Source organism: Leuciscus leuciscus (assembly GCF_965113295.1).
Source record: "Leuciscus leuciscus genome assembly, chromosome: 7".
Lineage (NCBI taxonomy): Eukaryota > Metazoa > Chordata > Actinopteri > Cypriniformes > Leuciscidae > Leuciscus > Leuciscus leuciscus.
The window spans coordinates 40,585,746-40,611,931 of record NC_138731.1 but is presented as its reverse complement, the minus strand read 5'-3'; the positions used below and the strand labels follow the sequence as shown (position 1 = coordinate 40,611,931).

The window sequence follows — 26,186 nt, the reverse complement described above, 5'->3', positions numbered from 1 at the left end:
AGATACACAGCGTAACATTGATTATTTAACTTGTGCCATCAGTTTAAGGGTATTTACTCATCTTAGACATCACCATCATGCACATTATCAACAAATTCATTTGTTTCACTTTTTTACCACCCTCTTGTTTCATATCTCCTGCTTAACACTTAACACTTTCACTACATGAAATGCAGGCAGGAAAAAGAAACGTCAGACGTTGTTATGGATAATGACACCATGAAGGCCTAAAACGGGGCCGTTCAGGGGAGCACAGCTCAGATCCAAATGTGCAGTTCCAGCTTACATAACACACCTGCAGCGGCCCAAATCCTGTCCATGGCTCTCTTGTTTTTGGATGGCCCCTCTCTCCCCTCTCGCTCCTACTGAGGGTGAAGCACGGGGGCCTCAGTCATACCTAAACGCAGCTGCAACATTCCCAAATAAGGTTCTCTGTTTCATCGAGACGGTCTGGGTTAAATTTTCACTTTAGAGAAATAAGAACAAGGCGATCTCGACATTTTGTTTTTTCCTAGATAAGCTGATACTCTCATGCATGCGCACACTAAGAAAATAAATATACATGTAATTGACTGGATAAGATGAAGCACTAGGCGAAATAATGGTTATTGCTAGAAATATGTCAACTGTTAATGTTTTTGATATTTGGTATTCTGTTTTTAGCCTGGTATATTTTTTGATGATATGTACGGATATATATATGACATGATTTATTACATTACATTTGCGCTACTTTTTCTCATCTATATTCAGCATTTTGTTTTGTGTCATGACAGAACATATTTTTTATACATTGCAATGTTGTATGAAAACATAATCAGTTAAATGATGCTGTTTATTACTATGTATTGTTATATTGCTGCTTATCATTAAATATTATTCTTCCTTGTTTTAATGTAGTGAAAAACAGTGTGGAAACATGCCTTGATGATTTTTACAGTACTTCAATTCTTTCATTAGACCTAATTTTATTTGAAATGATGCTTCCTTTGATTGAAACATCACCCTTTATGCCTATTTTTTATTTTTTTCATCTCATTAATTGTCCTTGTTTCTCTCCCTCTGCAGCCTGAAGAGTTTGAAGCCGTCCACTCCCACACCTTCCGGCTGAAGACGTTCAAGAAGGGGAAGCACTGTGGCGTGTGCAAGCAGACTGTGAACAATGAGGGTCTCATCTGCAGAGGTCAGTCCAGGGGAGGGTGGACCGCCTGTGGGGTGTCTTGCACTAGGGACATCTGTCCGTCCCAGCATCTGATGAGAGTTAATGGAAAAAGGTCAAGATGTGTGTGAGGGTGTCAGCTGCTCCCAGTGACCAGTCAGTCACTTCCTCTAATGAAACGTAATCATTAACCCCATTAGGCCACTGAGGGAGAGTGTGTGGCGTTACAGGCAGCGATCTGCCACACAACGCCTGTTGGCCACTGGAGATGACATCATCGCCTGTGTGACTTTAGGCGCTGAACAGAGTGAAAGAGCCACACAAGTTTCCCATTAAGACTGGATGCTTGGGGCGGATATTCCGCGATTCACCTGTTTTGAGTCCCGTTGTGGTGAGGATTCGGCCAGAAAGGAATGTCAGACTCTATCAGGGGAAGTCTAGAAGTCAAAGCCTGGTTTATGTTTGAGGTTTATGCACTAACGTCTGGGTCTTCGCCATCATCAGGGCTGTTTCTAATCTAGAGCGGGCCTCTGTTAGCAAGTTAACATAATGACACTGCATTTTTGCAATTCATTTGCCTTAATTGTATTTATATGGCTGAATATTAGAATAAGGAAGATGGAATTTTTCAAATGTTATCAGAAAGTCATGATCAGAAATACAAATATCTAGTGCATATTGAAAATGTAAAATAACTAGTGATTTAGTAAAATAGTGACACTTTCCACATCAAAAAATAAATAAAAAAAATGCTAAAGTGTCTTATTGTCAGTATAGTAGTTCTCGGGCTCCTATGAAATATTTTTCAGAATCATTTCATTATTTTAATCATATGTTTCAATCGTTATCTCATTTGTCTTATATCTTATATGAATTACAATTTAACTGTAGATAGTTTAAAATATACTGCCAATGTCATTAAACCCTTTATTTTGATCACATAATTACAGGGCAAGATCTGGCAAATGCATATTTACATTTACATTTAGTCATTTAGCAGACGCTTTTGTCCAAAGCGACTTTCAAATTGGGACTAAATTAAGCAAGTCATCGTGAAGAGGCAAAAAACAACGCAAGAAGTGCTCAAAATACAAAGTTCAGGCATTATTCAGAGTGGCATAAGCCCGATAAGCGAGAATTTACAGGAAAATACTTTTTTTTTTACTTTATTTTTTTTATGAGGTTAAGTGCTCACGGAAGAGAAGAGTTTTCAGCTCTTTTTTGAATGTTGTCATGGATTCTGCATTCCGGATGAGGGTGGGGAGATCATTCCACCAGCATGGAACTGTGAATGAGAATGTTCTGGAAAGTGATTTTTTGGCTCTCTGTGATGGAACCACGAGACGTCGCTCGTTGACCGATCGAAGGCTTCTGGTAGGAATGTAGACTCGTAGGAGTGAGTAAAAGTAGGAGGGAGCTGAGCCTGTGACAGATCTGTAAGCAAGCGTCAATGCCTTGAACTTGATGCGAGCAGTGAGTGGTAGCCAGTGCAGAGAGATGAACAGAGGAGTGACGTGGGCCCTCTTGGGCTCGTTGAAGACAAGACGAGCTGCAGCATTCTGGATCATCTGTAGGGGTTTGGTCGCACATGATGGAAGTCCAGCCAGAAGAGCATTGCAGTAGTCAAGCCTAGTAATGACCAGGGCCTGGACGAGAAGTTGTGTTGCATGCTCAGTTAGGAAAGGCCTGATCTTCCTGATGTTGTGCAGTGCAAACCTGCATGATCGAGCTGTCTTTGAAATGTGATCTGTGAAGGTCAGCTGGTCATCAACTGTTACTCCAAGATTTCTGACCGACCTTGATGGGGTGATTGATGATGAGTCTAGCTGGATAGTTTATGTAACGGACAGGCAATGATAAATAAAATTTTATTTAATACATGAAATGTTGCAAAAGTAATCTAAATAACTTAATATAGACTCTGTCTAATATGTTAATTGTACATTTATTGTTCATATAATAATACCTCTTGAGATTCATATTATTTACAAATACCAACAGGGACCAATATGGATCTCATATAGATCCACCAAAATGGCCAAAAATGACCCTGGTTATCACATTGCGTTCAGCAGTGTCTTAATTTCTGTCAGTGTGAGCAAAAGTATTTATTTTTCCACAGACAGACGGGCATTTGTACTCCCTGTTTCGTAACATAGCCATTGATGAACCACGCAGTGCAGACTTTCTTCTGATGAATAGTTTGAGTTAGGTTCATATAGGGTCAACGCTCAACGGTAATGTGTTCAGGCTTGTATACTATAAAGGCAGTATTCGTCTGGTTTGCTGGGCTCTGGCAAACCAGGTCTCCATTTCTCCACTTCACCGCTTTATTATCATCTGTTACATAAAACCGAGCAGTGCCAGCAGAAACTCAAGTATCAAGAAAGAGATTTGCTGTTAAACTTTTGTCAGAGACGTCTGATGCTCTCCATCTGTAGAAATCTTCAGATTCACCTCCATAATAAGTCCTGCACAAGACATGGCATGTTTCAGGTTCAATAGACAATAAAGTTTAAATGATTTTAAAATAAAAAGAGACTTTAAGCAAGAGCAGCATTCTGGCAAAAGTTAAACTACTTACTGGTGCTGTACTGTAATAATAGTTGTATCTTAAGTAGTCCTTTAATGGGTAACTTTGTTTTTTATTATATTATATTTAATTTCATTTATTTATTCCTAATTAAAATATGTATAATAAAATGTAATTATTATGAAATAAATATAATTTCCTTACTCTTTTGCATTTTCCGTAGTTGAATGGTTGAAGACTGTAGTACTGTCCACTATATTGTTGTTTACAGATGTTTGTGTTTCTTGACTGTGACAGGTGATTTATTTACTTCCAGTCAATGTCACCAGTCAAAGTGAGCTTGTCCACTTTCGACCACTTCCAGAGGTAGTCAAAAACGGATTCGACTGGATTGCTTTCATAGTGTAAACGCACATGTGGTGGAATGAGTCAGAACAGACACAAAAGACAGTCTACACTCCGCCTACTGGCCTAATGCGGGAACATTATGGGAAGCGCTAGCCAGACGGGATTTAAACTTTGCCAGCTGGAGAGCCAAGTTTGGTTTGAAGACGAAAAACGTACCAAGCACAATGTTCTCTCATCATTCCTGATTTGTAACGAACACTCACAGCGTTCGGCTGGTCTTGCGGCTGTCAGAGCAGAAACGAAACTGATGCTCTCTGTGTGTTTTCCCGTCGCCTTTGGTGTGTTCATATGTAAATTGTTGGAGCTTATTTTGTCCATTAGATGGAAAGATCTGAAAAAAGCCCACACATTTACCCGCCTATAGGCCCTCCCCTCGAAGAAATCAGGACAGAAGGGGTTGAAAGTGGACAAAAGAGACAGATTAAGACAGCAGGTGTAAATGGGAATGTGTCTCTCTCATTTACTTTATTTTTTTAATTTTTTATTTATTCATTTATTTGACATGGACATTGCAATTAAACATAGTACAAAACAAGTTTGTAACTAATGCTATGCAAAAAGAGTTTATAGCTATTGCTAATTTTCAACTCCAGTCCATGGTTGGGCCTTTACACTACAACATTTTCTATTTCATCTTAAAAACATATCTACAGACACACCATATAAATCACTTACATACACAAACCAGCTATCTACAAATGGGTACATTCCTGTTTCGTTTTCATCCAAGACTTAACTCGAGAAGTGAACATTTTAAACTCAGTCATGGTTTTAAATTCAGTGGGTAATGAATTCCACAACTTTGCACTTTTATATGAAAAGTGCAAAGTGCACAAGTCAATCGGACTTGTGATCCGATTGACCAAAACTCATCTTATTACCAGGTGTAAACAGGGCCTTAGATTCTTGTGCAGATGATCTTGGTCAATGTTTTCCATTCAGTATGATAGATCTGTCATTGTCACGTGTCTCTGGGGAGTTTGTCCCATCTGAGTGGTATTGAGTCATTGAGTTAGAGACGGTTAAGACTATTAGCTGATTGTGTGAGCTGTTAAACAGCCACTTTCTCCAGTGCATGTCCATCACAACACAAAGGGGTGAGACCTCCTTAGTGAACTCTAATGGCTGTGGGCTTTGAGACGGAAAGGACAGGACAGAGGTTTATGGTCCTCTTTGTGGCTGGATTGGCACATGGTTGATGCTTTGCATAGCCGTCAAATGACTTGATGGCACAAATATGAAGTGATGCAATGCAACATCTTTACATTCATTAGTGATCTATTAGTGATGCATCGAAATCTCGTCAACCAAAAACATTGATTTCTCGTTTTTAATTAACAAGCTGTATTCAGTTGATGCATGAACAAAAATTGTATCGCAAAAAGTTTTATGCCTTGTTAAAGGAATAGTTCACCCAAAAAAGGAAATGATCCCATAATTTATTTTACTTTTATATTCACATATTTTCACTTTACCTTTTGTCTTCATTATTTAATGTGTTTGAATGAATATGTCATGATAAGTTTATATTTCAACAAAAAATTGGAATATAAACATAATAATCATATTATTATAAAGTTATATATAATACAATGTGCAACTTAAATGTTTCTTTACAACTCAGTTTTGATTTGAGTGTTTATTATTAAATAAAAGTGATTATTACCGGTAATTTATTATATATAAACTATATATATTTTAGTTTGGGTTTTCTTCTAAATGAAAGCTTTAATGTCAGTGCATCACTAACGCATACAGAATGTGTATATATTTTAACTGTCAGTGTGAATATCCCTTTAAAAGGCAGAAGATACTTCACTAATCCTTCAAGTCCATGTGCTCGTCTATGTGAGTATTATAAACTGATCACTTGACATGATCTTTTAGTAGATAATTTGTAATTGCCTTCATCTGAGCTGATATATATGAATTGTCCCTGTTTGAGTAAACTTTGTTTGAAAGGAACCATACCTGCACTTAAAAGCTTTAGGAAGATAAGCATCCTGCTATGATCCTAAATGAATGTAGTTTTAGCGCAGGCAGCTGTGTCCCATCTAATCGTAAATAAAGCGTTTACTCCGCAGCCCTGATCACAGTTGAGCACTTAACATTAGAAAAGCAGGTCAGAGTCAGACTGAATTCAGCTGCAAAATGAATATGGGTTGTCATTTTTAGTGCTTGAATTGATTGCATACATGTAGATTAGGCTTTTAAAGGCTTTGGATGTTTGATCTGTGATCTGTCAATCAATTTTTTACCAAAGGACATCCATCCATCCATCCATCCAATCGATCCCATCCATCCATCCATCCATCCATCCATCCACCCACCCACCCATCCACCCATCCACCCATCCACCCATCCACCCATCCATCCATCCATCCATCCATCCATCCATCCATCCATCCATCCATCCATCCATCCATCCATCCATCCATCCATCCATCCATCCATCCATCCATCCATCCATCCATCCATCCATCCATCCATCCATCCATCCATCCATCCATCCATCCATCCATCCATCCATCCATCCATCCATCCATCCATCCATCCATCCATCCATCCATCCATCCATCCATCCATCCATCCATCCATCCATCCATCCAGTTTTTTTGCTGTGACATTTCATACATGAACAATACCTTTTTGAATGAATCGTTGAATCAGTTATGAATTGATTCATTGCATTGAACTCACTCAAATGACTCTAACCAACTCTAACACCAGTCTCTCTTATGAGTCGTTTGACAAAAAAGTAAGTGAAATTGACTCTAACTAGTTTTGCCCTTTAGTTTTTAGTCTAAATGGACAAATCAAAAGCAGATAAAATTGATCATGATATTCACAATAATGTTAGCTGTGTGTTCATACAATAGCTGTATCTCCAGCATCATAGTTTGGCAAAGTAGAGCAGCAACTGGCTGGACAGAGTAGAGGACAGAACGCACCGTGCGTCCCCCTTTTCCAGCCCCTGCCCTGTAACGTGATCTCATCTGATTATTTTCATTCCAGCCGATCAGAGTGTTGGACGCGTTTCCCTGCGAGAGTGAAACCAGCCCGGCTGACTCTCTCATGACTCACTGTTGTTGCTCGTTTGCTTTTCAATGTCATCAATTGATATGGCGTGTCTTCGCGCCAGCATAAACACCTCCGGCGCAGAGCTGAGGTGACCCAGAGATATGAAACGGTGTCGAGGGGAAACATGCGCATAAAAATAGCCCTTTCTGCGGTTTCATTGGCATTCCATCTCTGCCTCTGGACATTGAGACTGTTTTCCTTTTTCAGAGAGAAATGCAAAATCTCTCCTGATCGCCCTCAAGGGTGCGGGCTGCTTTTGAAGAGACTGATGATGCGAGGATTTGTGTGTGAGTGTGTGTTTGCACTTGCATGTGTTTGCCATGTGTGCATACACAATCCAGCAGTCCAAGACCGTTTACACAAAGGACTCCATCCACCAAATAAGTGAACATATGTCTTTTAAAGGCGAAGTGTATGATTTCTGTGCCTCCTGTTGCATCGGTTATATTGGAATAGCATACTAACATAGTACTCTTACTGTTTCTTCCAGTATGAAATATGTGTTCGGGAACACTTTATTTTGATGGTCCCTTTTGAACATTCTGTTGACTATAAAGTATACTTTGCAACTACAACTACTCTGTCAACTAACAGCCATTAGAGTATTAGTAGACTGTCTGCTTAAAGGGATACTTCACCGATTAGCATTAAGCTTTGTATCAGTAGAAACCCGGTGGTATTTTCGAATGACCGTGCTTCCCTCCCTCATGTCCCCCTGAGACGAGAGATTTCTGTATTGTGTGTCTGGAAAAAAAAACTCAGATGACGCATAAATCGTCATTTAGCATCATCAGAGGCTTTTTTGCCCTGAGGCGAGAGACTCCAGCCAGTAGGAGGAGCTCGTTCCGCATGTGTTCAACCCGCCCATAGGGGGATCTCACGATAAAACGCCGTCTTTTGAGTTTCGAGTCAACTAGTAGCCTAGTTGTATCATTTGTTCCGATACTGCCCTCTGTAACCAGTAGGCGTGGCTTGGGAGTGTCCTCGTAGGGCAGCGAAGCAAGTGCATTCTGGGAGTTGTTGTCTTTCATCCACATGAGCCAAAAATACATTTTCTGGCTTTTCTCAGTCTAGAAGGCACCAACTTCTAAAATAATTTCATATTTCTACTACATAAATGACCCAATTGAAATACACATTCATATTTCCGGTGGTGAAATATCCCTTTAATATCTGCTATCTCTTTATTGTGATAGTCCTTCAACAGACATTTTACTGACTATAAGTATGTCAACTTATTCTACAACCCTAAACCTACCAATCAACTAAAACTCTACTAACACTCTAATGAGTTAGCATGTATTAAATAAAGTGAAACCATGTATTCCTTGCACATTACTAGAATTTTCTGTATGCAGAAAAGCCAGCCATGACGGTGCAGGATGATAGCGCCTTAACTCAATCTGCTTGCAGTCACATCATTCTCTATAGGGCACAGCTGATTGGTTCCTGCTGTATCAGCAGCCAATGAGCTTGCTGCTCAACCTTCAAATACATGGTTAGCATTTGCTGTAGCTGTAGTAGTAATTTGCAGTATCGCCACCTACTGGAATAACAATGTAACCTGCAAAAAGAGTGACAGAAAGAAAGATGCATGGACAAACACAGGCAAGTGAAGTGATGCAAACAGTGAAAGCCCCAGTGCTATTTGAATGTTTATCAGCACTTGACCAAGCAGATTTAAGAACCAGAGCTCACATCATTGTTTGAGTCAGTGTTGTTATGGCTGGGCCAGTCTTAAATAAATTGCAATTCGTTTTGACGATGCTGAAATGACACACTTTACCTTAAAAAAATAAAAAATAAATCCCACAGCATGTTTATCACGCACTGTTTACTTTTTCCCAGCCATCCGTCATTGCCATTGTGATTCATGTACACACACACATTACATAAGCACTCACTACAGCTCATTAGGGTTTCCTGAAGTTGCCACTCCTCTCTTGGAGCTGCATTAGTGAAATGAGATAAGCAGATTGATGAAGACGGCCGTTCATTTCTCCCTGCTGATAGACGAGCTCAGTGCTGAGTCTAACATCATTACTTTAATCAGCTAAAACTCCCAGTCTCAGCATGACCTTCTGTTTAGCATGCCAGTAAACACACTCAGGACTTCCTCCTTTTTGTGCTTATTTCAATCTTTTAGATTACTTCTGAGAATGTATTCATGAGAAACCTGCGCGTTTTCTTTGAAGCTTTTAGAAGCATGTCGAGACATTTGGTGTGAAATTGAAGGCAGCTCCCTCTAACATTAGCATTTCAGTATGAAGCCGCCTTTAATGGGATAATTAGATAATTGCATCATAACATCTGATGATCTACAAAGAAGGCAGACAGAAAGACACATCTTAATATAATTAACTAATTAGTCATTATTGACTTACTGTCTCTGTATATGGCTTGAGTAGGCAGATTTTCTTGGTTTCTGCCATTAATTTGAATTGGAGGGTCCATCACCCCAAAATCTTTTGAGGTTAAATGCACCAGTGCAATGCTGCCACCTTCTGGTGAGTTAAAGATTACTTTTTTAAATATATCCCTTATTATCCTTATTGGCTTTGATGAAAGATGTGATTATGATATGATGTGCATTAGAGTGATTTTGGTCAAAATAATAATAATAATTATTATTATTATTATTATTTTGGTTAGCTTAATTTGTGTTAATAGTGCATGCAGTCAAATTGCACATAATATGCACAATTAAAACTTAATTTACAAAGATTTATGGTTTGCTAAAATAGCGTTAACCATTCTCCCAATTTTTTTTTTTTTTGCTGTATGTGAAAAATACGTTTTTAGAGGATTAAAATCTTCATGGGTCATTACGGTTCAAAATTCAAATAAGGTCAGGAAATCACTTGAGTAGATCCAAGGATACTAATAAATGTGTTTTTATTTGCCTTGATTGGCTTTCAGTCAAAAGTCAGTATCTTAATCAAAAGATTTTTACATTTTAGTTGGGTATGATGCATTATTTTGCTCATTTTAAGGGATTAATTTGATGGACAGCATTATTTGTTTTGAAACAGACTGACCCTTATACTAAATTATGCAACAAATATATGAGAAAAGACTGTTTACAGTTACAGTATTTTGCTTCAGGATCTATTGTCCACAAGCTGTTTCTTTAGGCTATGTCTGTTTGCAGTATTTGTTTTTGCCACTAGGAGACAGTGCAAGAATATACTGTACATTATGAGCCTTTAAATTGAGCAGAGATCCTCTTTGTGTCATGTTTATGACGTTTGAAAATGAATGAAACTTCACACACTCTGAAGCGTGACCACTGTATGCTGTTCATTTCTTATATTCTTACATAAGCGCTGTGATCCACCAGAATGTGTGTTGAATTCAACAGCTGTTTCAACAAACGTGGCTGTGATTTATCCTGCGTTCCCAGGCCTGAGCGTGGCTTTCGGAAAGCCTGTTGATTCAGGACTGCAGTTCAGTTAAACTTGGAGAAAAGCTCGGAATCCACACCAGATGAGCATCAGAGGGAATTGTGGGAAGTAGTCCATACAGGATATTAAAGCTTAACAGCTCACAGGGGGTTTGTTTCTTAGTTAACACCTGAAATCACACTTTGAAGAGTGTTCGAAATGGACACAACAGGGTCACACTGATTGCAAAATAATATGTAGAGGTTAAATGGATGGATTCCATGATTTACAATTATTACTCACATTCTCACACAGACACATAGCATATCAATCTGTCTATCTGCCAATATTTTAACATTGTATAAAACGATTCCAAAATTAATAAAAAAATGTATCATTAATATATCAATTATATAATAAAATAAATAAATGAATTAATAATTTAATCAAAGAAATTATCATGAATTATATATATATATATATATTTTTTTTTTTACAAATTCATACAAAGTTGCCACCTCATAAGTTAGCAATGTTTTCTCACGAGGCCCGATTAGACATTTCCCGTATGTCTGTTGTCTGTGAAATGGATTGTGCTCCTCACATGACTGTCTGATACGTCACAGACACTGAGGCATGCGTTAAACACTCTTATCAATCATAATGCCAAAGTTTATTCAACTGGTCCCAGAATAGTGTGTCCAGTGCAGAAAACAGCTCACAGTTAATATTTACCCTGGTGATATATCCAGATGTCAGAATACTGTGGGATGTTCCATTCCACTTCTTATTATTTTATTTATTCATATTATTTCCATCTTAAGGGATAGTTCACACAAAATTAAAATCCGTCTTCATTTACTCACTCTCATGTCGTTCCAAATCTGTATGCCTTCTGAAAAAAAACAAAATGTTTTTTTTTTCTTTTTTTCTCCTTCTTTCAAATAATTTGGACCTAAAACAACATCGGATCCCTTTGACTTTCATTGTATGCAAAAAAAATGTTTTCTCTTGTTTCTTTGTCTCTCTAAAGTGTGCATAACACAAAAGAGTTATCTACAGAAGTATAGTAAAATCTCCAGGGTTTGGCATTCGTTCCGTTATACCACCGAGCCTAAGTGCTGATTGTGCCAAAACACTAAAGCCTCATTTGCCACTGCGGCACTCAGGGGAGCCATTGGGTTTGAGAGAATGACCGAAGCATGTTGAAGTGGACTGAATGTATGTGTGTGTACTTGTGTTTGAGGAAACTCGTGGTCCGGCTCTGTGATTGTGCTCTCTGTGTAACCCGGCACGGCCCAGCCCTTTGGGACCACTGCTCTTTACAAAAGGCCAGCATGGGAAATGCCAACCCCGCTCCTCCTCCTCTCTCTCTTTCTGAACATTCTTAAGTCCTTGTGTCAGATATTAAGCAGCCCCCTCCTAATCCTCTTTCTCTCCCTACATCTCTTTCACACACCCTCCACCTCTCTCTCCTTCTCTCTCTCTCTCTCTCTCTCTCTCTCTCTCTCTCTCTCTCTCTCTCTCTCTCTCTCTCTCTCTCTCTCTCTCTCTCTCTCTCTCCTGCCTCTCTACAGTGCCCTAGTGTTTATACTCTGAACATCTGAGTTCCTAACAAGGCAAACCCATGTACAGTACAGACCCCACCATGCACTTTCACACCCAATATGGTAGTCCTGATCTTTTATTCTGTGCACAGGGCTCATATGCACAGAAACGTGCTGGGCAGCCCGCATGGGGCACGATTGTGTGTCTGTTGTGAGAAAAAACAGGACTGACAGTAACAGATGAGGAAAAACAGTCGCACAGCGGTGAGGAAACTAGCGGAAATGCACAATAATTACAAAGAAACTGCATGTAGAAAACTGCTTGTATAATAATAACTCCAATAATCTTCGGTTTAATTCCAACTTTAAAAAACACATTAGTAGTGTGTATGACTGTTTAAAAGTAATAAGTATAGTATTTTATAGACACAGCTTAGAAAGTAGTGTATAGTACTGTTTGTGTACACTGTAACAAAAATACTGTTTCAGTATTCCAAAATTCAAGATTCAATCAACCTGGTATCTTGAAAGCATGACTTTGTTCTCTAGGTGGGCTGGTAGACTTTCTGACTCCCATATGATGTGTATCAGCCTGCCAATCAGATTGGAGCTAGTGATTTCAGGTAGATTTAGGCTATGTTTACACGTGGCCGGTTATTTTCATAAACGGACATTTCACCCTCTCCGTTTTCAGAAAAGTGTTCGTTTACACAAACCCGTGTATATGCCGTCAAGAGCATGCCAAACCTGTAGGTGGCAGTGTAACGAGAAGCTCAAGCCCATGTTAGCCAATCAGAATCCCGTAAATATAGGTCGCTTCTTTGACGCAGTGCAAGTTCTGTCGCATACTGTGACGTCGACTGCCTAAAACTCAGTTTTTCTCAGTTTACATGCAAACAGAGTTTTTCAAAATCTCCACTCTGGCCAGAGTTTTTAGAAAGAATCGTTTTCAGAGGCGAATTCTCCGTTTGCGTGTAAACGAGGGGCACAACCGAAGGGAAATGTCTCAGTTTTTCAAAATAACCATGTACGTGTAAACGGGGCCTTAGTCAGTTTTGTGTGCAGTATGCATCAGGTAGTCAGTGAATGGACTGTTCTGGCTGAAGGTGAGAGTGAGTCTTCAAAATATGATTCAGCTAAAGATATCCGAATGCTTTAGAACATCTGTGAAAAGTTAAGACACACACACACACTCTGTTACGAACTGCTCTGAGACAAGTAGGTTGAGGATCCAAATGCAGTTTATTAGAGTAATCCAAAATCAAGGCAAGGGTCATACACAGTCAGGCAGTCCATACAAACAAACAAATCCAGAGGGTAAGACAGGAACATGAAAACCAGGACACCGGCAGATATCAAGAACCAGGAACAAAGACAACAGTGGAAATGTTCAGAAATGCAGTGTAACAACATACAAAAGTTTGCAGTGAGTGATGGGGTGAACCAGGCTTTTATGGGGTGAGCTAAACAAGATAATGAGACACAGGTGAATGTGATAATGGGTGCAGATGAGTCCAGGCAGAGAATTATGGGAGATGTAGTTTGTGAGTGAAACATGATAGTCTGATCAGTGCCCTCAGGTGGCTCTCAAGGGCACTCCAGCTGATGACCGTTACACACACATATATAATTCTCTATATGCCATTTATTATATATTTATTTCATATGAATTATAAGATCTTGTACCCATGTGGAATCACTGTAAAGCACAGGCTCGTTTCACTTTATTTTACAGGCACAATTCTCTGGAGCAATCTGGGGTTAAGTGCTTTGCTCTCGATGATGGCAGCTCATGAATCACCTTTTTCTGGGGTATATGTTCCTGTAGCTCAACTATTAGAACATGGCGCTAGCAATGCCAAGGTTGTGGGTTTGATTTCCAGGGAACACATAACCTGACAAAGTGATGAATGCTCAACCTGTGAACCACTTTGAATAAAAAACCTTTTGGGACCTTTTGCATAACCAGCTCATATCTTCAACCATTAAGCCACACCAGAACGAAACTCTCATCAGTTCTTCAAACTGTCTCACATCCGACACACTCCCAAACAGGAGGATCACACGCGAATGAAAATATCCTGAAATGAAAAAAAAGTCAATAACTATGCGGACATGAAGCCAAAATACTATTTTTCTTACCACTCCTGAAAGGCTCCCATGCATAATTTTCCCCTATTGAGACATTCACTACTTTTCTCAAAGACTAAACCAATGAGTTAAGAAAATAAACACTGCAAATATAACGTATGCACAGAAATATGTGAAGCGAGACTGAAAGAAGGCCACATTACATAAGGTACAGTCCACTCCAGAATAAACACATATTTTTAAACTCTGCTTTGAAATTCTGGATTTTCCCAATGCCCTTTAGTTCACACTCTTAAAGGAATCATCTGAAACAGAGTGGATTTGTGAGTAGTATGAGCCTCCAGTCCAGTGTTTTTATACTATGACCTGGATTTCAGGACGAGGAGGAAGACTGAAACAGGCTACGTTCCATAGTTAGCTGCCTACGTAGGGAGTATTTTAAGCCATCATATGCACATTCCCACCACCAAGGCTGTTTCAAAAGGCAGACAGCATGATCGTACTGCTCAATATCTCATACAGTTTTGCTTATCAAATATGAATAATATAAATCAACACAAAAATACTGAGTAAGGTTTTTTTTGCTTTTGCTTATAGAATGACCTAAATATGTCGCTTAAAGAGGCTATATGCAACTTTTTCCCCAAAATAAACGTAACAATAGCCTTTTTATTTTACCATTTATGACTCAAACATCTCCTGATGAGCATACTGACACCTTGTCCGCTCACAGTGGGTGCACCTATAAGCCTGTATCCTATTTTTTCTATTTTCTGTCGGGTCGGATTTTCCCGCGCTGTCTGCGGATGTGACGTCAAGCGTGTTCATGTTAAACGTTTCAGATCACTCTGCCACCACCGCTAGTCAGCAAACAAACTTAGTTTCTCAAACAATATATGTATTTGACTGTTCTTACCTCTGTAAACATAATGTTGACTTCTTTGCAGCGGATGACTTGTGAAGTGTGCACGTACGAGAGCGAGCAGAAAGGAAGAGCAGTTCCGTTTTTTGGCCACAGGTGTCAGTCGCGAGTTTAAATTTCAGAAAATCGCATGTAGCCTCTTTAAGAACTCCAAGAAAATCTGCATTTTGTCTTGTTTTGCAGGATAAAATTAGTTTGAGAAGCAAAATTTTACTGAATTATATATGGATATGCATCAATAATGTTTGCTGGATTTAAATTTTAATTTAATCCTCACAAAATTTTGTTGATTTAAAAAAATTAATAAAATTGTTGTGCCTTGCAAGGAAAAATCAGATAACTGAAATATAGGGCAGTATAAAGCAAGGCAGCTCACTAGGTTTTGAAATAGTTTTAGCCACAAATATATAACAAGTTGCAGTTGTCTCTCTCTCTTTCTGCCGTTAGAGGAGTTTGGGAGATATTAGGTGTGGCTTTGGAAACATTTCATCACCTTAGTCACCAAAAAACGCTCGTTGTGTGAAGGCCCTCTGTTGCTGAGCTCCGCCCCTGTCCGAGGAATGGCAGGTCAGACGTGAGGAACAGAGTGGGCTCTGTGTAAGAAGAGCAGGGACGCTCGGCCCCTGTTTGCTGAAGTGTGCTGTATTTGTATGAGCAGGGAGATGGATTGGAATGGGCTCGAATAGGAGGTTCTTTATGTTCTCTGGGCCCCACAGACACTGATAATCTATAACACTATTTCGACTATTTTGATGATTTTGAAATTTGGAAGCTCTATTTTTTTTTTTTTTTTTATGTTTTTTTTTTTTCAGGTAGTTCTTGATAATTTGTGATTTATCAATTTTGGGCAATACAAACTAAATTCTTATAAGCTCCTGAGAAATAAAATGAAAAAACAAACCCCATCTAAAAAGAGCTTGCCAGTATTTTGTCTGATAAATTATCAAAGAGTGCAAATTTAGCAAGCTAAAGTCTAAATAACAGTAAATTATCATAAAATCTTACAATGCAATGCATTAACAGTTGTGAATGTACTACAATGTTTATAACAAAGATTTGCAGAAGAATAACTATTCTCATCCAGTGTTCTACACTGGTGGTCTATGACTCTGTCCAGAAATGATAATATAAACACTGAGGAAAAACTGGTCTTGGCAAACAGCTTTTGTTGTGTCGAGCAGCTTTACTTCAGTCATAGTCGTCTGAGGAATTTTCCTCCATTTTACATGAATTACAGATGATGTTAATGGAAAACCCATAATGATCAGTAATCTGAATGATCTCTGTATGATCTTGGGGGGAACATGTCCTCCTCAATGTCTACGGTGGTTACGGCCCTGCCTTTATTCAGTCTGATATGAAGGGTGCTGTGTAACATCAAGTGTCTAATAGTAAATGTTCAGAGTAAACAAGTTTTTGCAGTGCAAAAAGACGATTAAAAAGTTTAAAAGAAAATGTTTAAAAAAAGAAAACCGTAGGCTACTGGAAAAGTTGTATTTTATTTTATTTTATTATTATTTATTTTTTTTATGACAAAAAATGCCCCCACTGTGCATACATCCTAGTTTAGGCCCCTGAGTTATAGTAATCAAAACATATATAATAAAATATATTTATATATATTTTAAAATGTACTTATTTGTAAATGTACTTGTAAATTTTATTTATTTTATTTTATTTTATTTGACCTGAAAAAAGCCCCCAATGTGCTTACATTTAGAGTATTATTGTAAACAAAAAGTTTCTGAAATGTATAGTTGAATTTCTAAAATATAAACATGTTTTTTTTTTGTTTTTTTTTCTGCAGTTTGCCGGTTAGCCTGCCACAGGAAGTGTGAGGTCAAGGTAAGAAACAAGTCATATTAGACACCATACCAGTGTACAGTTTGTTTCTTTATTAACAGGTTATGCATAGACAATTAATGTCTATAACATTGGAATTGTGTTGTGAGAGACTTTTGCTATTCTGTCAGCCTTCAGAATTTCCCTAAATGGTCGTGTCTGCTTGTACAGGTTTGGCTCCTTTTATCAAATCCACCATCACATTTCTGTCTGGACGCCAAACAAATCTTATCACAGAGGACATTTTTTTCCTTGATAGTGGACAAGCCCCTCTGGTTGAGGAAGGGTATTGACATACTTGGGAATCTAAAAAAAAACATCTGCATGCTGTCCTAGGACATGTTTGACTTGGCCAACTCGTTCCTTGTTCAAGAATACCCTCCCCAAAATGTATCCCCTGACTTTTTCACTGATAATGCCGTTTTGAAGGGCGTTTTGAGAGTGAGAGTGTTTGAGATTAGAAAATAGGTGGGGATATTTTGTTCGGCTCTATTCCAAAACCTTTATTTTAATACTACGGGGAAGATGCCATCTAAGGCAGCATCCCAAACGTAAATGGAACCTCAACTGATTTTGAACACTCTACATTGGCAGAAACTCAGGTGACATGACTTAACTCTTTCTCTGCCAGTGTTTTTGAAAAAACCTACCAGTCAGTGCCAGCATTTTTGATAATCTTCTCAAAAGTTTCATGGCCCCCAGATTATTTTGTTGTATGAATATCTGAATATGCAATATATCAAAAGAAAGAACAGACCCTCAGCTTTTAAATAAAACAAAACAAAAAAGTTGTATTCTAGCTACATGGATTTCTTTTTTATCAACACTTGAATGTGGGTAAGTTAATAAAAAAACAAAACAATTTGAGCAAAAAGCTTAGAATTTTTTTACATTTTTTTTTAAGACTACATCTGGATTGGATTCAGAACGATGATCAAAATATAGATGGAGTAAATCGAGTCCATCAACAGTAGCTTGCACAGTCCTATACGCTGATTTCACGCAGACGTTATTTTGAAATCGAAACCGAGGCTCCAGTGGGAAGAAAACCGGAAGTGTCGCCTTTAATCACAGGAGAGTCGTGAATGCCATGGTGTATTGTTGTGTTTAATGTATAAAATGAGTTATTCTAAAACTGTACATGCGTTTCTTTCATACTTTAGACTATATATAGTGAAATTCATTTATAAATAAAATATTTTTTTTATATATAATTCAGAAAGTAAAAAAAGAAGCAGGAATGAACTATATACATATCCTATATTTGGTATTAACATCCAATAGTGTAAATCGCGGCAGCAGCTTCAGGTTGGTAGTCCAAGGCATTGTTGTTTATCTTTACTTCCGGGGTTCTTCCCACCGGAGCCTCACTTTCGATTTCAAAATGGCGGCTGCGTGAAATCAGCGTATAGCTTGTCCTGGGTCGACATCTCATTCAGTAAAGTTTGGCAGTTTTGATTTATATGCCGTTTAATATTGATGATCGTGTTATTTTACAAATGCATGCTTACATGCTTTCTCTTGTTTCTGCTTCTTTGTCTGTTTTTGATTCAGAGATTCAGTTCTCTTTAGAAGATGCCTAATAGCGCCCCCTACCCTATAACAGTGAAAACACGGAAAGCCGGAAATCTCTGTCAATGGCGGGGAAAGAGTTCAAATTGATTTCAAGAGAGTTTGGTGTTGTCATGTTGCTAAACTAACAATGTGACACTTTAATAATCTAGAAATACTAAAATATTGGGTAAAATTGGCACGGTTCATAAATTAATGTTTAGCTATGTTGTCTAGCTTTTGGAACAGCCTTGGTGTTTATGGCGCCTTAAAATGCTGACTACGTTGGCAGTTCACTAGATTTTGGAACAGAGCCGCCGATTAGTCCCCTCCATCATCTCTGAGCTCCATGTGGCAGCTATTATTGTGCATATTGGTGTGTGTGTCGGGCAACTAGCCCTACTAATGCTGTGCCACTTCTTGCACCAACAGGAAATTCCAGAGGTGTGAAGGGGTGCATGTTTTTAGAGGCCTGTTGAGTTTACTTAGCAGATCAGTGCACACTGGCATTCAGAAACACTTGAGATTTTTGCCGTGTGGTTTGTAGTAACTACAGGATGTCTGGGGATGTTGTTCTCTTGGAGACCATCAAGGAAAGAAAAAAAACAACAACAATCCAACGGGACGAGTCATTTTGTTTGATAGATTGCGTCTGATTGGGAGGACAGCTATGTCACCCAGAAGCTCCCTTGATTAAACTGCGATTGCGACTCCAGATCTGTTTAAAGACCTGTAACAACTTCCCTCGCCAGAATCACTGAGGAATTTCCGACCCCATGATCCAAGAATGGATGCAATTCGTTTCCTGCCATTAGATAAAAGATGAAAATAACGATGAATGATGCAGAGCTAGCCTTTGGATTCCTCCCGTTTTTTAAGTATTTATTACGGAAATGACTTTGAAGTCAGCGTGAAAGGCCGTTTGCATTGCAAAAAGAGAAAAAAATTATCAACTTGGATGTTTGTCATTTCAACTTAAATGACATTAAACTGACTTAAAAAAATGAGCTGAATCTTGAATAACTTGTAAAAAGTTGAAAACTACTTAACTTATTTTGAGTTAAAGAAATGTAAAAGCATATGTTGTCATAACTTATTGATCATATATTTTTTTTACAGTGTACATTTACTTACTATTGTACATTATGCATAATTGCAAGTAACTAATCCTAACCGTAAATAAATATATAGTAACTACATGCAGTTAATACTCATTACTTAGAGTAAGCACAATGTAACTACATCACCTTAAAATAAAGTGAACCACAATGTAAGCTAAAAAGGAATGTTGTAGAAGCAAAGCATGCTATTTTTTGATTAAACATTGTAAGTCATTGACAAATCGTTCCAGTAAGAACAGAATTGTGCATTATACAATTAATAGGCTCAATTTACAGTAGATTTCGTGTTGACTTTCCAATTCACTGAAATCCTGAAATCCAAGCAATTTATATAATTCAAGCCTTTGTCAGATGGACAGTTTCCACACCAACATAATTCCATAAATCTCCACATCCATATTTAGATAAGACGTGGCCGCTGCGTAACCTCTGCCACTAAAAACAAATGCTCAGACCATTTGCACTGGCCAGACTGGCTGACAACTGATTCTGGTCTGATGGAATAATGGAAGAAACGAGACAAATGACACATGAACACAAATATGACATTGCTAACGGACACAGGATAAAGAATCCTCCGACTGAAATACACACAGTTATCGGAATTTAGTCCAGAAAAGTTAATGTTTGGTTGCACTGCTAAAAAGTTATATCGGGAAGAGTTTTTTATTTATCTTTTTTGACTGGTTTTCCAGTAAAACATATCCAAAAACCCATCAAACAAGATACATTTACTTGAGAAAGAACAATGCTTGAAATATCAAGACTTATGCCTTTTGCCTTTTTTCCACTTATAAACTTTAAAATATCTGATAGTTGCGATAAGACATAATACATTCATATTGAAGATAATTCTCTGAAAACAAGTCTTACTATCTTATGCAGTGTTGCTTCTCAGGTTATTTTTAGATACTTTTATTGGTAAGTTAGACATTTTTTTGAAAGCGAGAGCTGGAACTCAAAACTTGAACAAAATTCAATTAAATCCAATGCAAATTCAATTGACATCCAATCAATTTATATAATTCAAGCCTTTGTCAGATGGACAGTTTCCACACCAACATGTTGTTCCATAAGTCTCTACATCCATATATAGATAAGACGTGGCCGCTGTGTAACCCCTGTCACTTTCACGGTTTGCAGTGTGTGTGTGTGTGTGTGTGTGTTCACTACTCACTGCTTCTAATGTGTGTGTACTAACTTGGATGGGTTAAAAAATGCAGAGAACAAATTCCGAGCATGGGTTACCATACTTGGTCTTCACATCACTTCACTTCAATAAGAGAAAGGCCCACATCATAAATGTGTCTTAGATAACAGAAGGTTGTGGAGGTCAGACAGCTCCAATCACAACAAATTCACCTCTTCTTTTCTCATTACTATTGCTCATTTCTGTCAACAGCGTAGCCTGGTTTCACGAGGGGTCGGAAATGACTGCAGCGGTTCACAGCGGGTTCATTGCGCACGGGCTTGGAACAGGTTTAAGCACGTCCGTGAAACTGGACTTGATTTGAATTCCAAAGGTTGGAAAATGAAGTGACAGTCTCTGGGTGATTGTAAATATAGGCAAGTGAGGTTAAGTGGGAGAGTAAATGAATCATTAGTCTCAAAGGCCGGCCATGAGCTGTAGAGAGCTAATGTGAGACGCCGACGGCGAGCACGTGTGCAGAGTGCCAGTGCATGTTGAGGAGGCCAATTATTGGAAATGCCAGAGGAAATCAGTGTGAATTAAAAGGTGTGAGAAAACATTTAGTCAAATACGTCAGATGCAGCTTCATTGCGTAGTCTGACATGTTTCATTCCTGTGTATAGTTAGTGTCACTAATGGGAATTGCAAAAATAATGACTATTGGTGGTGGGGATTGTGACTGTCACTAACAATTTTTTTTGAATCAGTTCATCAAATAGTTTTGTTCATTCATTAATTTAGTTTACCTTTTCTGTAGGTTCTTTTTTCTTTCTTTCTTTCAGTGAGCTTAATTGAATCAGGTCACTAAAACGATTTGTTTGATTTGTTTAGTGACCTTTTTTTTTTTTTTTTTTTTTTGCATGTTACGAGTGACTCATTAAACCATTCTCTCACCTAGATAGTGAGATGAATCTTTTAAATCGGTTCACTATTACAATTTGTTTATTGATTTGCTTAGTTACATGCTTAGTTCTGTTCTGCAGGTTTATGAATGAGTCATTAAATGAATCACTGGGATTTATTGAGAAAAAAATATTTATTCATTTATTCATTTAGTTACCTTTTCTGTAGGTTATTGTGTTATGAGTCAAATAAACCATTCCCTCAACTTTATTTAGTGGATCAAATATTTTGAAGGGGCGTATTTTTTTAATTAGGTCCAACTAATGAAATTCCTTCACAACCTGCTCGTATGCAGTTTGCTATTTCTACAGTCAATCTTTATAGGCAAGAAAGCAGTTGAGCAATTCAAACTTCTGTGAACAAAAAAATGTCATTGAATAGAAGTGAAAAAGAATGATTTGTTCACTTTAAAGATTCAAATAGGAAAAAGTATCAAAAAAAAAAACTATATACATCAGCTTTAACTTGGGCCCCAAAATGCTTGTTTTAGTTGGCAATGAGAAATATGATCGCAATGTGTTAGAAAAACTTCCTACTCAACCTATGGAGCCTACAGGCTGCAAATATCCTAGACTGCGGTGTACCGACTAGAAGATAAAGCCATTAGTCATTTTAGTCTATTGAGCAATACATCCGTATTTGGTAATATATGAAGGCTATAGAATGTCTGTGCTCTGATGTCGTTGTTTGTGTTCCAGCTGGTCTTTCCAGATTCTATGCATACTATATATAGAATCTGAAATGTCTTTCCCTCCTACTTTGAATACATCCATTGAACACACATGGCTAAATCATGGCTTCATGTTAGTAACATGTATATGGACACCAGAGCAGGCAGTAGAGTAAACGGTGGACTTCTACAGTCAGTTTTATCTTTCAGATCAGCTACTTTCATGGCAAAGCAGCATTTTGAAAAGAAGCTTACTGAGCATGTGTAACGGACATAGGCAACTAAGAGCTGTCTAGCGACTACAACTGGCGGCTGCGGTCTTTAGCGTCCTTGTAAGCGCACCCGCCTCCCATGCTGGAGAACCCGTTTCCAATCCTGCTGGGAGTGGGTCGAGTAGGACCGATTACACATGCTACACTTTAAAATTCTACAAATAATACAAAGGCTACATGGAGTACATTTTACAAGAAAATACTATTTCAGTCTCTCTACTTAAAAATTTCACATATAATTAAATGCACTACTGTTTCTTTGTAATTATTATTAGTTGACTTTATTCATTTCTACAGTTGCAAGAAAACATTTGTGAACCCTTTGTAATTACCTGGATTTTTGTATTGATTACTCATAAAATGTGGTTTGATCTTCATCGAACTCACTATCACTTACACACAATCTGACTAAACTAATGAGACTGAGATAGAGTACTAGAAAAAGTAATTGCACCCTTGAAATGAGCAACATGTGAGTCATTTTCCTTGCAACCGTAGCTACGTGAATCCTAACACAACACAAGATGCATTGGATGATAACTATCACCCCCATTGGGTTTTGAAGTTACCATCACATGAGCACTAAAATGATTCCATTGGCCAAGCATTTGTTTCTGCATTTGCACAGATAATGTTTTTGACTTGGGTTGTGGGCTAAGAACTGTGCTGGAAGGGAACAGCATGAGTAATGTTTAGGCCAGCTCCTGGGGAGTCAGTGTGAGAAAATGAACTAACTCTGACCAGCATAAATCACCTCTTTCTTAAACAGCTAAGTGCTCTTTTTCTTTCCCGCTTTTTAAAAACCATTTAAGATCATAGCACATTGTTAGTCCTGGCGGGACGCTCTGAAAACACAGTGTTGTCTTTTACGATGCTTCACCTCATTTCCTCAGCTCAATGTTTCTTGGTTTGAGCTGAAGGACTGACTGGCTGCTTGCAAGAGACTTATAACCTTACTGTGTTTATTTTTTCAGCCACTTGAGGAGTGCAATTTCGCTCCTGAATTGGTCAGATGGGCTGGAGCTGTGATAGGAGCCAATGGCTTCCTGGATTTGGCTGCTCGGGAGCATGTTTTTCCACCTCAAACGACTTTTAGTTCTCACTGTGCTGACCCAACTGAGCGTATAAAGATGTAAAGGTCTCAAATGAGGACAAATAGAGGAACTAAGTGTGGACAGAACAATGATGGGTCCTCTTCCAAGATCTGCATTCCCTGCTAGCCAAGAAGAACATTGGGTGACTCAGAGCTGGTCCGGGGTGTTTTCCCCTTTGAACAGGAAAAACGGCGCTCCACCCCGTCCGTTGAACGCTAGTGTGAAGCCCATATGGTTCCTGATTGAGCTGCACATGTGCTGGGATGGGTTTGTCTTGTTCAGATAGCAGGTGCATTGCCAGATTGGTTATTTGTGTCCTTGATATGTTTACACAAAGTGTTCTTCCCTTGATCTCAGCTATCCATTGTTCTGTGGCCTTCAGCTGAGGCATCCATTATTACAAAGCCAGTGATTCGACTTTTCAACATAATTAATTTCCTGAAAACAGAGCAGTTAGGAGTTTGCTTACCAGTGTAGGTTAAAATAAGCCACTTTCAAGTTACTGTGATATTATATTTTGGTGTCTAGATATGGCTTGCATCCATCTTTCGATGTCCTTTTTTTTATATAGCTAGGATTTGGGTGGGGTTCTGCATACTGTATACTTTATTAAGATCAATCTTAAAGGTGCTCTAAGCGATGTTGGGTGACGTCACTTCTTGTTGACGTTCGAAGTATTGTCAAACAAAACGGAGGCTAGCTCGACCCTCCCTCCTCCTCATCCCATCCCCTCCCCCTCCCTTCCGTGCTTCCTGAAACAGTCATGAGGCTTTTCTGATGTAAATTCGAGACTTTGCGCGTTCCTTCTCCTTTTCCCTCTTCTTTGCGATTTGTTTATGGGATTGTCGTCTCTTCTGTTAGTGTGTCAGCCATATCAAAATTCAAGAGAATATAATTCTAACGTTAGTCGTTGTCTAGGACATCTCTCCTCTAGCTAACTTCCCTCTTCCCTCACTCCTCCACTCCCCACACCCCCCTTCATGTGCATGCGCACTAACCCCCCAACCCCCACCCCCAAGTCAATCTTGGAGCACTGTTTGTTATGTTTCGTGGCCAAGGCTGGGCCAGTTTGTTTTTGTTGCCATTTGTGGAGCCTGGGCTGTCTACAGAGATCGCATTTTTTACAGTGTGTTCAGGGTACAGGCAGCTAGCGGATAGTGAGGAGATGTTTGCTGTATGTGACAAAAAAAATTTCAGCCTAAAAAAACGCGTGTCATCGCTTATAGCACCTTTAAGGAATTTAAGATTAAATTGTTCTCATTGATTTATGCCTAAATTGTACAATTGTCCGCAATGGCATGATAATATTTGCTTAGGGAATTGTGATTGGTATGCTTTCATTTATTTATTTAACTTAAATTATGACTGGTCTATTTAACCATGTAGTCATCTTTTATACCGCAAAGACCGTGTTGATTGCAAGCATTGGGTGACGTCACTTCTTGTTGACGTTCAAAGTATTGTCAAACAAAACGGAGGCTAGCTCGACCCTCTAGCTCGACCCTGTCTTAAGGACATGCATATTTAGGTCTGGCTAAATGTGTCATTTAGGAGTTTGTGTCTAAACTTATTGATGTCACTAGGGAATTTGAGTTGAATTATAGACCACACTCCATAGGAAGTTGACCTGGAATTTGAATTGAAATGAGAGGAAGAGAGAAATAAAATGTTCTTCCACCTTGGTCCACAAAAAATGAATTAATTTAATATGATGAAATATTTAAACTAAATAAAAATGTAGTTTAATATTAAACAAGTTATAAATACAAATCCATCTGTAAGACTATCTGTTCAAACCTGAACTCATAAAAAAAAAAAAAAAAAAAAAAAAAAAAAAACATTTTGGCAACATTCAGATCGTTTTTCCTTTTCAAATTAAAATTTACAGTCATGTACATTTATTTAAATTCCAATTTGAATTGCAATTCTGAATCCTGTCAAATTCAGTTCGGTCATGACAGCTCTCTGAGTGTTTGGCAAGGTAATGGATATAACATTGTTGATACTGTATGTTTGGTCTTGCTGCTGCTGCTGTTGGTTATTGCTGTAAGTATGGGACCTTTCCACTGCCAATACATACACAACACGCTGCTGTGAGCAAGTAAGACATGCTGCTGCTGTATGATATAGCATAAGCAAATTACCTGTAGCAGATCTATACAGGTGGAGCTGGGGAAGGTGAAGGGTTTCTGAAAGTGCTCTGGACTGCTAAGCTCATTGGCTACTGATACAGCAGGAACCAATCAGCTGTGCCCTATAGAGAATGACGGGATTGCACGCAGATTGAGTTAAGGACCTATCAGCCTGCGCCATCTAGAGTTTCATGACAGAACTGTGCATTTCAACCTCACAAATTTAAAATGCATTCTCAATTCAATTTTCAATGGTGCACAACCCTGGATGTACCTGGGCCAGTACTG

The 26,186-nt window shown here is 38.5% G+C and overlaps 1 protein-coding gene across 3 annotated transcripts in view; it reads left to right on the top strand.

Moving 5' to 3' along the window:
• tns1b (tensin 1b) overlaps positions 1 to 26,186 on the top strand; it is a 238,213-nt gene that overhangs the window by 81,267 nt on the left and 130,760 nt on the right. For all 3 annotated transcript variants that reach the window (XM_082174596.1, XM_082174592.1, XM_082174593.1), the window contains exons 2-3: positions 1,069 to 1,183; positions 16,932 to 16,969. In XM_082174596.1, the coding sequence (XP_082030722.1) occupies positions 1,069 to 1,183; positions 16,932 to 16,969 (153 nt within the window). The remainder of the gene's footprint in view (positions 1 to 1,068; positions 1,184 to 16,931; positions 16,970 to 26,186) is intronic.